Genomic DNA, 13,333 nt, shown 5'->3' on the forward strand with positions numbered 1-13,333 from the left:
TCTTCCCGAAATAGTAGGGGACAGAGGGTCCAGTGAGATGAAGGAACTGAGCGAAATACATGTTAGTAGGGAAGTGGTGTTAGGTAAATTGAAGGGATTAAAGGCAGATAAATCCCCAGGGCCAGATGGTCTGCATCCCAGAGTGCTTAAGGAAGTAGCCCAAGAAATAGTGGATGCATTAGTGATAATTTTTCAAAACTCGTTAGATTCTAGACTAGTTCCTGAGGATTGGAGGGTGGCTAATGTAACCCCACTTTTTAAAAAAGGAGGGAGAGAGAAACCGGGGAACTATAGACCGGTCAGCCTAATGTCGGTGGTGGGGAAACTGCTGGAGTCAGTTATCAAAGATGTGATAACAGCACATTTGGAAAGCAGTGAAATCATCGGACAAAGTCAGCATGGATTTGTGAAAGGAAAATCATGTCTGACGAATCTCATAGAATTTTTTGAGGATGTAACTAGTAGAGTGGATAGGGGAGAACCAGTGGATGTGGTATATTTGGATTTTCAAAAGGCTTTTGACAAGGTCCCACACAGGAGGTTAGTGTGCAAACTTAAAGCACATGGTATTGGGGGTAAGGTATTGATGTGGATAGAGAATTGGTTAGCAGACAGGAAGCAAAGAGTGGGAATAAACGGGACCTTTTCAGAATGGCAGGCAGTGACTAGTGGGGTACCACAAGGCTCATTGCTGGGACTCCAGTTGTTTACAATATATATTAATGACTTGGATGAGGGAATTAAATGCAGCATCTCCAAGTTTACGGATGACACGAAGCTGGCGGCAGTGTTAGCTGTGAGGAGGATGCTAAGAGGATGCAGGGTGACTTGGATAGGTTGGGTGAGTGGGCAAATTCATGGCAGATGCAATTTAATGTGGATAAATGTGAAGTTATCCACTTTGGTGGCAAAAATAGGAAAACAGATTATTATCTGAATGGTGGCCGATTAGGAAAAGGGGAGGTGCAACGAGACCTGGGTGTCATTATACACCAGTCATTGAAAGTGGGCATGCAGGTACAGCAGGCGGTGAAAAAGGCGAATGGTATGCTGGCATTTATAGCAAGAGGATTCGAGTACAGGAGCAGGGAGGTACTACTGCAGTTGTACAAGGCCTTAGTGAGACCACACCTGGGGTATTGTGTGCAGTTTTGGTCCCCTAATCTGAGGAAAGACTCCTTGCCATAGAGGGAGTAGAAAGAAGGTTCACCAGATTGATTCCTGGGATGGCAGGACTTTCATATGAAGAAAGATTGGATGAACTAGGCTTGTACTCGTTGGAATTTATAAGATTGAGGGGGGATCTGATTGAAACGTATAAAATCCTAAAGGGATTGGACAGGCTAGATGCAGGAAGATTGTTCCCGATGTTGGGGAAGTCCAGAACGAGGGGTCACAGTTTGAGGATAAGGGGGAAGCCTTTTAGGCCTGAGATTAGGAAAAACTTCTTCACACAGAGTGGTGAATCTGTGGAATTCTCTGCCACAGGAAACAGTTGAGGCCAGTTCATTGGCTATATTTAAGAGGGAGTTAGATATGGCCCTTGTGGCTACGGGGATCAGGGGGTATGGAGGGAAGGCTGGTGCAGGGTTCTGAGTTGGATGATCAGCCATGATCATAATAAATGGCGGTGCAGGCTCGAAGGGCCGAATGGCCTACTCCTGCACCAATTTTCTATGTTTCTACGTTTCTACGTTTAATGATGGCAGATGGAATATATCATGGAAAAATGTGAGACCATCCATCTTAACAGAGAAAAAAACGGTATATTTAAAATGTAAGAAATTGAAATATGTTCAGACCTGGTTGCCAACAAATCACTGAATGTTAACATGCAGTAAGTAATTGTGAAGCCGGACAGTATGTCGGTCTTTAATATAAGAGAATTTGAGTCAATAGTAAAGACGTTTTACTCTCATGAAAATGGGACCTTGTGAGACTATAACTGGAATACAATGGTACTGGTCTTCTTATGAAACTGAAATTTTACTTGCAATTGAGTGAGTGTAAAAGTTCTGAGAAGGGGAATTGTCCTATCAGGAGAGGCTGAGCAAAATGGATCTGTACTCTCTTGAACATTATGGTGATCACACCAAAACTCGAAATTCTAACAGACTTTGATTGAGTAGATGTAGGAATGAGTTTACACCGGTGGACGTGTCAAAAACCAGAGGTCATAGTCTGCAGTCAGCTATTCTGGATGGAAACAAGGAGAATTTCTTCACTGAGAGGATAGGAATTTCTAGCTAAGAAGGCATAAGAGACCCTGCTACTGAACGATGTTCAGGTCAGAGATGGATATATTTCTGGTTATTAAGAGAATGAAGGAATATGAGTTTAGTCCATAAAAGTGGCACTGAGATAAAAAATGAGCTATGATCAGCCATGATCACAGTGAATGGTGGTGCTGGCTCGAAGGGCCGAATGGCCTACTCCTGCACCTATTGTCTATTGTCTATTGAACGGTGGTTCAGTAAATGCTTTGAGATTAATTTCTTACTTCCATTTCATTGAAGAAATTTCTAGCTGTCTGCATTCTTTTGGATCCATCAGACTATTTTTTGGCATTTTTGTCTATGACATGTTCCTTTCTCAGTCCTTCCAGCTTCTTTTTGATCTTCCCAAGTGGATTCCAAGTAGAAAAGTATGGTGTCTTCATTTCTGTGTGGCGGTTATGTCTGTATGTTGCACCAGGTGTATGCAAATACAGCCATTGTCCTTGGAAAAACACTAAACATCTCAGGGGAACGTGAAGGCTTGAAAACCCATCATGCTGGTCCCAGCATTTATTTCTTTTGCTTTGTAATTGGGGACTGAACATTGTCCATGGGCTTCAGTGGAATGCATTGAGATCCGAAGGAACAGCACAGTACCAGACAAATCACAGTGTAATCACCAGGTATCAGGAAGAGAGGGCAATGAATTTCTCTACTATATGTCCACTCCTAGGCTCTCAATCTTAGACATGCTGTTGAGTGATTCCACACTTGGAAGAGAAAAGCAGCATGCCCCATATTCATGTTAATTCTGTGGTTAACAGACAAGCAGTGGGAGAGGAATGAGGAAAGGAAGAAAGTCTTAACCCCAACTGAAATGATTAAATGGCCACTCAGTCCAAAATGCAACAGGCAACATACTTTTCTCTCAGTGTTGTATTAGCTTTAATCCATTCCATAGCCTCTATAAAAATTAGAATACTTTATCTAGGAGTAGATGGGCTCACAAATAAGGCATAATTCAAATATCATGTGAGATGATACTAAGCCAAGAGGCAAAGGATTGCTATCAACTGCATTGTTAATTTAACTTTTAACCATTAAGGCTGTTTAGGATGCTGGTCCAGATGGGAAAATTATTTGCACGCAGAGGTGAATTCTAACAAAGGGCATAAACTCTAGATTAAAGAGGTTAGGAGCAGATTGAATATGTGACTAAATGTGAGTTTATTTAAGAACATGGAAAATAAGGAAGGAATATCATTAAGTTAATTGGTGCTGTATTTCTTCGGGACGTTTTTAACAACTGTAGCAACTTGGCAGTGAAAAGACTTTTTAGCAATTAATCAGTTTAGATGTGTAATTCTACCATATTCTGCAGCACATAGCACAGGTACATTTAAGGCTATGTTGGAAGACAGATTTAGTGATATGAAATAAGGCTATCTATTATCTGTAATTTGAGGTAACATTCTCAGAAGCCCCACTAACCCCTCAATAAAGATAAGGCAGGAGAATGATGTAGTGCTGGAGCGAGCACTCTCATGGGGGAGACAAGCCTGAACAGTCACCTTTGAGACTGTGATGCATTGAGTTGTATTCAATAGTAACAGGCTCCATCTTCCTCCATTCACTAATGGAGTCAGTGAAATCAACAACACACACAAAATGCTGGAGGAACTCAGCAGGCCGGGCAGCATCTATGGAAAAAAGTACAGTTGACATTTTGGGCTGAAACCCTTCGGCAGGACAGGAGAAAAAAAGCTGAGGAGTAGATTTAAAAGGTGGTGGGAGGGGAAAGAGAAACACCAGGTGATAGATGGAACCTGAAGGGGGAGGGATGAAGTAAAGAGCTGGGAAGTTGATTGGTGAGACGAGGTGGGAGAGAGAAAAGGGGATGGGAAATGGAGAAGGTGGTGGTTGGGGTCATTACTGGAAGTTTGAGAAGTCGATGTTTATGCCATCAGGTTGGAGGCTACCCAAATGGAATAGAAGGTGTTGTTCCTCCAAACTAAGTGTAGCCTCATCACGACAATGGAGGAGGCCATGGATGGACATATCGGAATGGGAGTGGGTGGCCACTGGGAGATCCCACTTTTTCTGGCAGATGGAGCATAGGTGCTCAGCGAAGCAGTCTCCCAATCTATGTTGACTCTCACCAACGTACAGAAGGCCACACGGGCAGCACCAGACACAGTATATGATCCCAACAGAATCACAGGTGAAATGTTGCCTCACCTGGAAGAACTGTTTAGAGCCCTGTATGGTAGTGAGGGAGGAGGTGTAGCAATTGTCTTGCTTGCAAGACTAAGTGTCAGTGGGGAGGGACAAATGGACAAGGGAGTGGCATAGGAAGTGATCCCTGTGGAAAGCAGAAAGTGGGGGGGGGGGGAGGGAAAGATGTGCTTGGTGGTGGGATCCCGTTGGAGGTGGTGGAAGTTTTGGAGAATTATGTGCTGGACACAGAAGCTGGTGGGGTGGTAGGTGAGGACAAGAGGAACCCTATACCTGGTAGGGTGGTGGGAGGATGGGATGAGAGCAGACGTAGTTGAGGGTAGCATTGATGGTGGAGGAAGGGAAGCTCCTTTGGGTTTTGGCCCGAAACATCGACCGTACTTTTTTCCGTAGATGCTGCCTGGCCTGCTGAGTCTCTCCAGCATTTTGTGTGTGTTGCTCGGATTTCCAGCATCTGAAAATTTTCTCTTGTTTGTGGTGAAATCAACACATTATTACCCTGTACCCTGAGCCGGTAGAATGAACATTGCCTTCATCTATGGTCATCAGCATAAATAAAATATATAGTGTTGATGTGACTATATACAGTAGATTCTGATTAATTGGGGCAAGCACTTATTTGGGACAACTCTTAAAGAACAAAAAGAAGTTGAGAAAATAGCTGGTATTCCCTCCGATTAACTGGGACACGATACCACGTAACTGGGGCAGAAGACTGGTGCTGAATAGTTTCGTACTAGTGTCAGTGGCGTGCACGTTGTGTGGCGGTTCAACACTACACTGTGCCTAAGGTGAAGAGTTTTTAAAAAGGATCACATGCGTGTGCTTTTGTTTACAAAGTAATAATTATTTTTGTCACTGATTGTTGGTGAGTAATAAGGATTAAGACAATTCAGAACTGTTTTTCTCACGGTGGTTTCAAACGTTCAGGCTTGGAGATGTCAAAAGCAGCTGGGAGTGGAAATGAAATAATTTCGCAACTTCAACAAATTAGGAACTATGAAGAATTTGGAAGTATCAACTATCATGTTGAATGTTACAATCAACATGAGGACTTGGAGGATGCAATCATTGTAAGCATTATTTGAAGGCAGTTAATTATCTACACTTGGTGTCTGTGTTGATTTTGTTCATTTACTGTCAATCAAAAGAACATGTCAGCATACACTGGATTCATTCCTCCATTGATAACTATTAGGAACTAATACACAGTCTTATAGTTCTGTATTAATTTTGCTGGGGATCTAATGTGTTCTGTAGTTTATTTAAATACATAACTTGTTACCTAGTAGTAGTTTATCTTAACTATTTCCACGAAACTTCAGCTAATTTGGGTAGCCGCTTAATTGGGCCGAGATGTACTGGGCCCAATGTGTCCCAATTAACCGGAATCTACTGTATTGTGTTTAATGCTAATGAGTATGAACCTAGGCATTAGTCTCTTATAAACAACGTTGTCTGTGGAAAGAATAATGACCATGACCTACTTTCCATTCCAACTACCTTAAAAGAGCTTTCTGCATAATTAAAATCACTGAATTATTGCTATCCTACAATGAAGCATTGCTAATCTACAAAACAATTAAAGATCAATTTTCTTTAGAAAAAGGAATCACCCCATTGATTTAGCAGCTGAGTTGTTTTAAAGGTAGACTGGACTGCAGAAAACTACTGTGACTAATATCTTGCTAAGCTGAAAAGCCTATTTACATTGCACTGCTCCATTAATAAACCAGTCTAAATTGAGTAAATATGTACTTACCTTGTCTGGCAACAATTAAGCTGGCCATGCAATCTGGAACACTTGTTCCTGCTGCCAGAAATGTTATTCCCATGATAATATCTGGAATTCCGAGTGTGAACCCTATTACAGTGACCTGCACACAGAAAAGAAACTGGTGGATAGAGCCAAGGGAATGAGACACTAAGTAACTTAGGAAGATCTGTAAAAAAGAAATACCCACGTTACAGCACACAACACACAGCATCCCAAGACTGTTGCAAAGATGGACATCAAAACAAGGTGCTTGGTTTATGAATTTTTCCACTGTAAGTGTAACAGATTGAATGCGTGGGTTTGTCTTATTTAGTGTGGCTGGCAGCTGAAAGCCTTTTATCTGCTTCTGCCAACCATTAAACAATTCCAAATCTTCAATTTCATGCAGGAGTACTGTCATTCAACCAGAACCATTCCACTGCAGCAGAGTGGAGGACAGCAGTCTGGCTCAGATTTATCACAGAATCATAGACATTTACAACATTGGAAGGAGCCATTTAGTCCATCGTGCTTGTGGCAGCCGAAGAAAGCTACTCAGTCTTGTGCTCCTCCTTTATCAATTGTTTTTCTCAGCACTCGTTACCTTGATCTAGACTGTTCAGCGCCCCCGCATTTCTCCACAGCTAAATCTTACATTGTATGCAGCGTATTTATACTCAACACCAGTGTTCAAGTTCAAATTCAAGCTCAAGTTTAATTGTCATTCAACCATACACATGTAAAAGCCAAATGAAACAGTGTTTCTCTGGGGCCAAGGTACTGCACTTACGGTAAAAGACAGCGCACAAAACATAGTACTTATAGTTATGAATAATAATATTGGCTCAGGTCCCTGAGTGACATGGCCTGATGCACGGGATGTTGTCCTGAAGCTACGTCTCTGCAAAAACAAGTACGCAGTAGTTCCTCACCACGTACCAGCGCAGCTGCAGACGAACGCAATCCAGTTCGCCTTCCACTGAGCGACCACTAGAGGGCAGCACCCATAGGCGTGGTCATCCCCCAACCCAGCATGGACTCCAGTGTGCCCGCAAGACTGCATCCTCAAGCCCTTACTTTACTTCCTGTACACTCATGACTGTGTGTTCAAGTTCTGCACTAACTCTGTTTAAACAGATCTCTGTGCTCCTCCAGATGAGGTCAAATCTAAAGAAGTATCCCTTTGGTCTGCTTTATCACCTTATCTACTTGTCCTGTCCTTGTATCTTCAGGAATATGTTGACTGTATGCCAAGGTCCTTTATATTTCCCAATTTCCTACCAATCTCTGTGTATTCCTTTACCCTGTTTGCCTTTCCAAACACCATTATACTTCTCCAGGTACTTTCTATTGCCTACAGCTTTCTCCTTCTCTTTCAAGTAAATTACCATCTGCTAACTTCTTACCCTTATTCTTAAGACAAAAGTAATGATACATACCACAAGAAGGAATGGACATTACAATGAATTCTACAGAGTCCTATTCTGTACAATCCTCTGGTCATCAACACTTTGCTAACCATTCCTATTTTTTGGGAAGGTTATTTGGCATCATTCAGACTGCCAAATTGAAAAGAAGAATGTTAAGAAACTTAACTTTAAATTCCAGAGTAATAAGGCTACGTTAAGAAGTAGTAGTCTGGGAACGACTGATCCCTCTTCAGCACAGAAGCTAAGCTGACCGATGCTTAGGTAGCACTTAAATGGGAGATGCCCTGAGAGTACCAGGTTCTATGGGCTTCTACTGAAGAGGAGCCAAGTACCACCAGTCCACTCTATGCAGGAATAATCTATAATGCAAAGTGCCTTGCAGAATCCAAAGAGTCCTGATGACCACAAGTCTGACTTTGGCATGTTTACATGAGGGATCATTAAAACAAAACACCGCACTTTCAACCCATTTTCCATTGTGAGCCGTCTTTATTGCTGCTCTTGTTTTCTGTGGGCCACCTCAGCATGATCAATTTACCACATAAGCACGTAAAAATATTATCTAACACAACATGTGACATGAGCCACTGCGACGAACAACAGGTTGAGTACGAATACTTTGGATTGATCTTGGTTTATCTGCTTTCATGATAATTCAGCTCATATACAGTATATTCTGTGCAACAACAGCTGGGATTTATTTGAGCAAAGAAGTCCCCATCATTACAAAATGCAACTCTTGGTTTGATGGCAGTCCGTGAAACAGTTGAATCGCACATCAGTGTGGGAGATTCAGATTTCGGAAGATTTGTCAGGTTTGTTGATCGTTCAGGCCATTTGCAGAGACAGGCTGTAGAAACTTTACACGAGGTTACCATAATCAAGTGTAGAATCGGCAGCACAAATTTGACAGCCTACCACTAATAATTGATATATGTTCCACCCATGGGTAAGGTATCACTACTTACTGATTAATTATCTCAGGCTAGATTGTCCCTGCTGAGAAGGTGGTTTAAAGTCCTTAATACGATGTAATAAATATTATATTCCGTCTGTCATCCATTCAACAGTATGATTTGGATACAAGGGTAGCTTTCAAGTCAAGTGCTATCCTGTCAACAATTTGCTTCAAAAGTTGCTCCTGTCAGACTTGTGTGGGCTACCCATTACACAAACTGCTGTCATATTTTCATTCCGGATATCTATCAAAACCAAGGTAAATTAATTAGAAGCAACAGAAGTCCCATCATTATCCCAATTAGCCTTTAACATGCCTTTCCAAAGCTAATGTTAATAAAAAATTCAATGACATGCATAATATCTTAACACGCCCTCTTCTCTTTATTACCATCAGGCAGGAGATACAGGAGACTGAATACTCACACTCAACAGCTTCTTCCCCTCTGCCATCAGATTGCTGAGCTGTCCATGACACTACATCATTATTCCTCTTTCACACTATCTATCTCTCTAGATCTATTGTAACTTCTACTTTCTGAAATGTCTTCCACTGTACTGCTGGCAGAAAACAAATTCCACGACATATGTCAGTGATAACAAACCCAATTCTGATTCTAATTCTTATATCTGACTTTAGTTTGCATTTGGTTTCTATGTCCTGTCCTTACCAATTGCAAAGTTTACAAAAGGACTGTTTAAAAGAGTCCAAACAATACATTTCATCATTGACAAAGAAATAAAAATGACACAAATTACATGAATATTGAATGTCAGCAAATAGAACAATATTAGGTGAACAGACTTTATTAGCACTTTCATTTCGTACTGAACTTTGACAATATATTGAAACCTTTGCAAATTCAAAGTTTTCATTTTCACTTTAAACAGAAAAAGTCTTCAAAGTCTACACAGCACTAGGTTTCAAAATGTTATAAAATATTTATCTAGATTTTACTGTAAAAACATACAATGGGGCATAGATAATTTGTTTTCAATACAAAAACCATTCCCAGTACTTGAAAGAGTGCAGAGAAAATTTACAAAGATGTTAATTTTCGGTACAGACTGAATGGGTAAAGGGCCTGTTTCTGTGCTGTACTTTTCTATGACTCTACGTTGCTGCTACTTGGCTTATAGGGAAAGGTTGAATAGGTCAGGACTTTATTGCCTAGAGCGCAGGAGAATGAGGGAAGATCTCACAGAGGTATACAAAATTGTGATGGGTATAGATAGGGTGAATGCACACAGGCTTTTTCCCCTCAGCATGAGTGAGACTTGAACTAGAATTCATAGGTTAGGGTGAAAGATGTAATATTTAAGGGGAACCTGAGGGGAGCTTCACTCAGAGAGTGGTGAAAGTCTGTAATGAGCTGCCAGTGGAAGTGGTAAATGTAGGTTCAATTGCAACATTTAAGAAGAGTTTGGATAGGTAAATGGAGGGGTTTGGAGTGATATAGTCTGGGTGCAGGTACATGGGACTAGACAGAAGATCAGGTTGGCATAGATTAGGTGAACCGAAGGGCCTACTTCTGTGCCGTATGTGCTCTCTGATAACTTTTATTTGAAGAAATCGTTATTCCTTAAGAGGAAGGAAGATGCAGAGTTGGGTAGAGTCTATGAATTTTAACATTGTCAGCTTGCATCTGACCCCCCCCCCCCAAGAAAAACCTCAGACGAAAATCTATGGATCTCTGTGGTGCATGCAGCCTGGTACAGCCGTTCCGATCTATTCTTTTACTTTCTTCTTCTTACTTTTTAATTTACGTTATTTTTTGTATTTTTTTTCTCACGGTAACACGTCGAAGCTGCACCCTCTCTAACATGCTGGTAGAGCGAGTTTTATTTGGGTTTTCTTTAGCGCTGGAAATGGTTACATCCCGACACGCGGGACAGAAGCAAGGTCACATTGTGTATTCCATGGACCAGCAAATTCCGGTCGGCTTAGCTAACAGAACGGCAGACACCCCTGCTGAAATCCGGAGGAAAACACACAGAGAGGTATCACAAAGCCGAGGAAAGAGGACCAGGTTGAGACAACAGAGACTTTTGGAGAAGAGGAGTTCAGTGGGTAATACCGTTCCGGCTGACTGGAAGTGCACTGAGAGCGGTAAGCGTAAAGAAGTTTCTTGCTTACTGATCTGGTTAACAACGGATGGTGCAATCTGGGGTTTATTACGATCAAGGAACGTGTTTGCAGACTGGATATTGAACTTTTTACTGTTGGACTTCGGCCACATTCCACCGTGATACAACACTTGGCGGCACGGGAGGTCGTTCCTGCCTGTGGCCATCGAACGTGTAGCTCCTCCCGTGGAGGGTCAGACACCCTGAGCCAATAGACTGGTCCTGGACTTATTTTCCATCTGGCATAGTTTACATTTTGTTGTTTGATTGTTGGGGTTTTTTGTATTGCTATATTTACGCCCTATTCTTGGTTGGTTCGGCTGTAACGCAACCAAATTTCTCTCGGGATTGATAAAGTATATCTGTCTATCTTCTAATGTCCACTGCTGTAAGGTATCAGTTGAAAGGGAACAAGCCATATCTTTTGCTTTACATAACGTGACTTCGGTGTATTGCCGCTGTTACGTACTGGCTTGGCCACTCACTCTGGTGAATTCCAGTTTCTCCACTTGCTCTCAAAATGACTCTTCAGAGCAAACAAGACTGCATCCGTTCTCTTGGCTCTGCGTGTGATGTGATATGAACGTGTGCATTGTACCTCATTACGGTGGTAGAGCTGGCTGAGCGTAGTATTGTACTTTCCCAACAAAGTGTCAAGATACAACATTGCAGGATCAATCCCCCCCTTCAGCTTGCACTGTCTCAGCCTGTCCTTTCCAGTTGGCCTATTTTTATAGATTACTTACTGACAATTGTGTCGTATTGTGCACTCTATTTATCAAAACGTCTGTCAAAACCTCACCAGATTAGGCTTTTGGTTTGACGAGGCTGTCTGTCAATGGTAACTGGCTGAACTTGTTACCACAGATGTTTTGTCTCATTATCAGACTGCAGCAATATGAAGGCTGCATGTCAGTCCCATGACTGTTAATTAATATCCTTATTTTCAAAAAGAACTCTCTGTTGTCATTAATGCTTGTGGAACAGATAATATGCAACTCTTCTTTCTGTAGTCGTTTCCAACTACCACTGTTCGTCTTATTCTTGGGGCCCTGAGGCAGGCAAGGTGCAGACCCTCTGCCTTTCAGAAACTAAGTACTTGCCTCTGGCAAATGATGGCCCTGTTGTTTTAGCAACTAGTTGAACTGATGTAACTAAGGTTTTTGACTTAGTTTCATACTCCTGGACATTGCTGTGGCTCTCTGACAGTGCACTGCAGCCATACTGGTCACTTCTGCTCTCGAGTAACACTTCCATTGACACAGCAACTTTATAGTCAAGGTTTTGTGTGCTGAATTTGTTCACTTATCAAAGCATGCTCAAACTTATCACTGAAGGTATAATCTAAAAAGGCATCAAAATTGCAAATCTGATTAAGTTCTTCAATGAAACATTATAATCATTAATTCTCGATTCCAACCAGGAATTGGAATATTATTGTCACATGTACTGAGGTATAGTGAAAAGATGGTCCTGCATACTGTTCATACAGACCAAATCAGTAACGGCTACAGCTTATTGTTTTTGTTTTACTTTATTCTGCCTCAATGCACCATGTAAAGATTAGCAGTTACCGAGAAAGTGCAGTACAGAAAACAAAAAGGTGTAATATCATAGCGAGGTCAGGAATCCATCTTATCGTACTAGGGAATCATTCAAGGCCATAAGACCCTACGACATAGGAACAGAATTAGGCCGTTCAGCCCATCGATAAAGAAAAGTAGGGTAAAATCTGCCTTTGAACTCCTGTTCTACATGACCAGCGATCCATTATTGCTACTAGTTTCAGATTGAAACAGTCTTCCAGTTTCTGTACATATCCTTAAACAGGACACCTTACTGTTTACATGACATGAGCTACCTCCACCAGAGTATTCTTTCTTATACACAAAATCACCTCATTTTGGGCTCCCATAATACATGCTACTCCATCAAGATCCAAAATAAAATTTGCTTTAAAGAATATATCCTTTCGCTTGACACTGGAGTTCTTAGGCTCAGAGACACATGTTGAAGCTCCTCTGTCATACAGTCTGCACATAGCAATGAAATAGTTAAGCAGTAATCCAGGCATAAGGCACCCTACTGCCTTTGTATTCTATACTGTGTACTGTCATGTGTATCCTTGGAGACCATCTATAAAAAACATTCTACGCAATTGGGTCAAGGAAAACACTATGAGGAATCAGTTTTGGTGCTACAAGTTAACCAAAAACTTCACTGGCAAGAATCATGAACATCCTTCTGCAATTTCAAAGAAAATGTACAAATACAATGATCTCACATTTGCTTCAAAATTCAGTATATAGTTTATACATAATTCTAACTTCAAATCCTTCTCACTTCAAAAGTCTCATACAATCTTTCCCTTGCATCATCCATTAGTTTTCTGCACTGGGGAATTCTCCCTTTCTCTTGCTGGCTCTTGGAAGTACTATGCTTGGATTCCTTGTATAGAGCAGATGACAGTGACTTCTATACCTGATGCCATGGAAATCTGTTTTGAACATTGATCCTAGTAACATGACTCAGAGCCTGCTGAAGTGATGTAAAAATTCAGCTTCCACATATCTTTGATGCTGGGTCACATACAAAAGTGTAACCCATTCAAG

The 13,333-nt window shown here is 41.4% G+C and overlaps 1 protein-coding gene across 1 annotated transcript in view; it reads right to left on the reverse strand.

Annotated features, from left to right (window-relative positions):
• LOC134353043 (sodium/potassium/calcium exchanger 4-like) overlaps positions 1-13,333 on the reverse strand; it is a 349,369-nt gene that overhangs the window by 13,636 nt on the left and 322,400 nt on the right. Inside the window, exon 13 of the mRNA XM_063060914.1 lies at positions 6,214-6,328. Coding sequence (XP_062916984.1) covers positions 6,214-6,328 — 115 coding nt within the window. The remainder of the gene's footprint in view (positions 1-6,213; positions 6,329-13,333) is intronic.

The sequence above is a fragment of the Mobula hypostoma genome, chromosome 1 (assembly GCF_963921235.1).
Source record: "Mobula hypostoma chromosome 1, sMobHyp1.1, whole genome shotgun sequence".
Classification (NCBI taxonomy): domain Eukaryota; kingdom Metazoa; phylum Chordata; class Chondrichthyes; order Myliobatiformes; family Myliobatidae; genus Mobula; species Mobula hypostoma.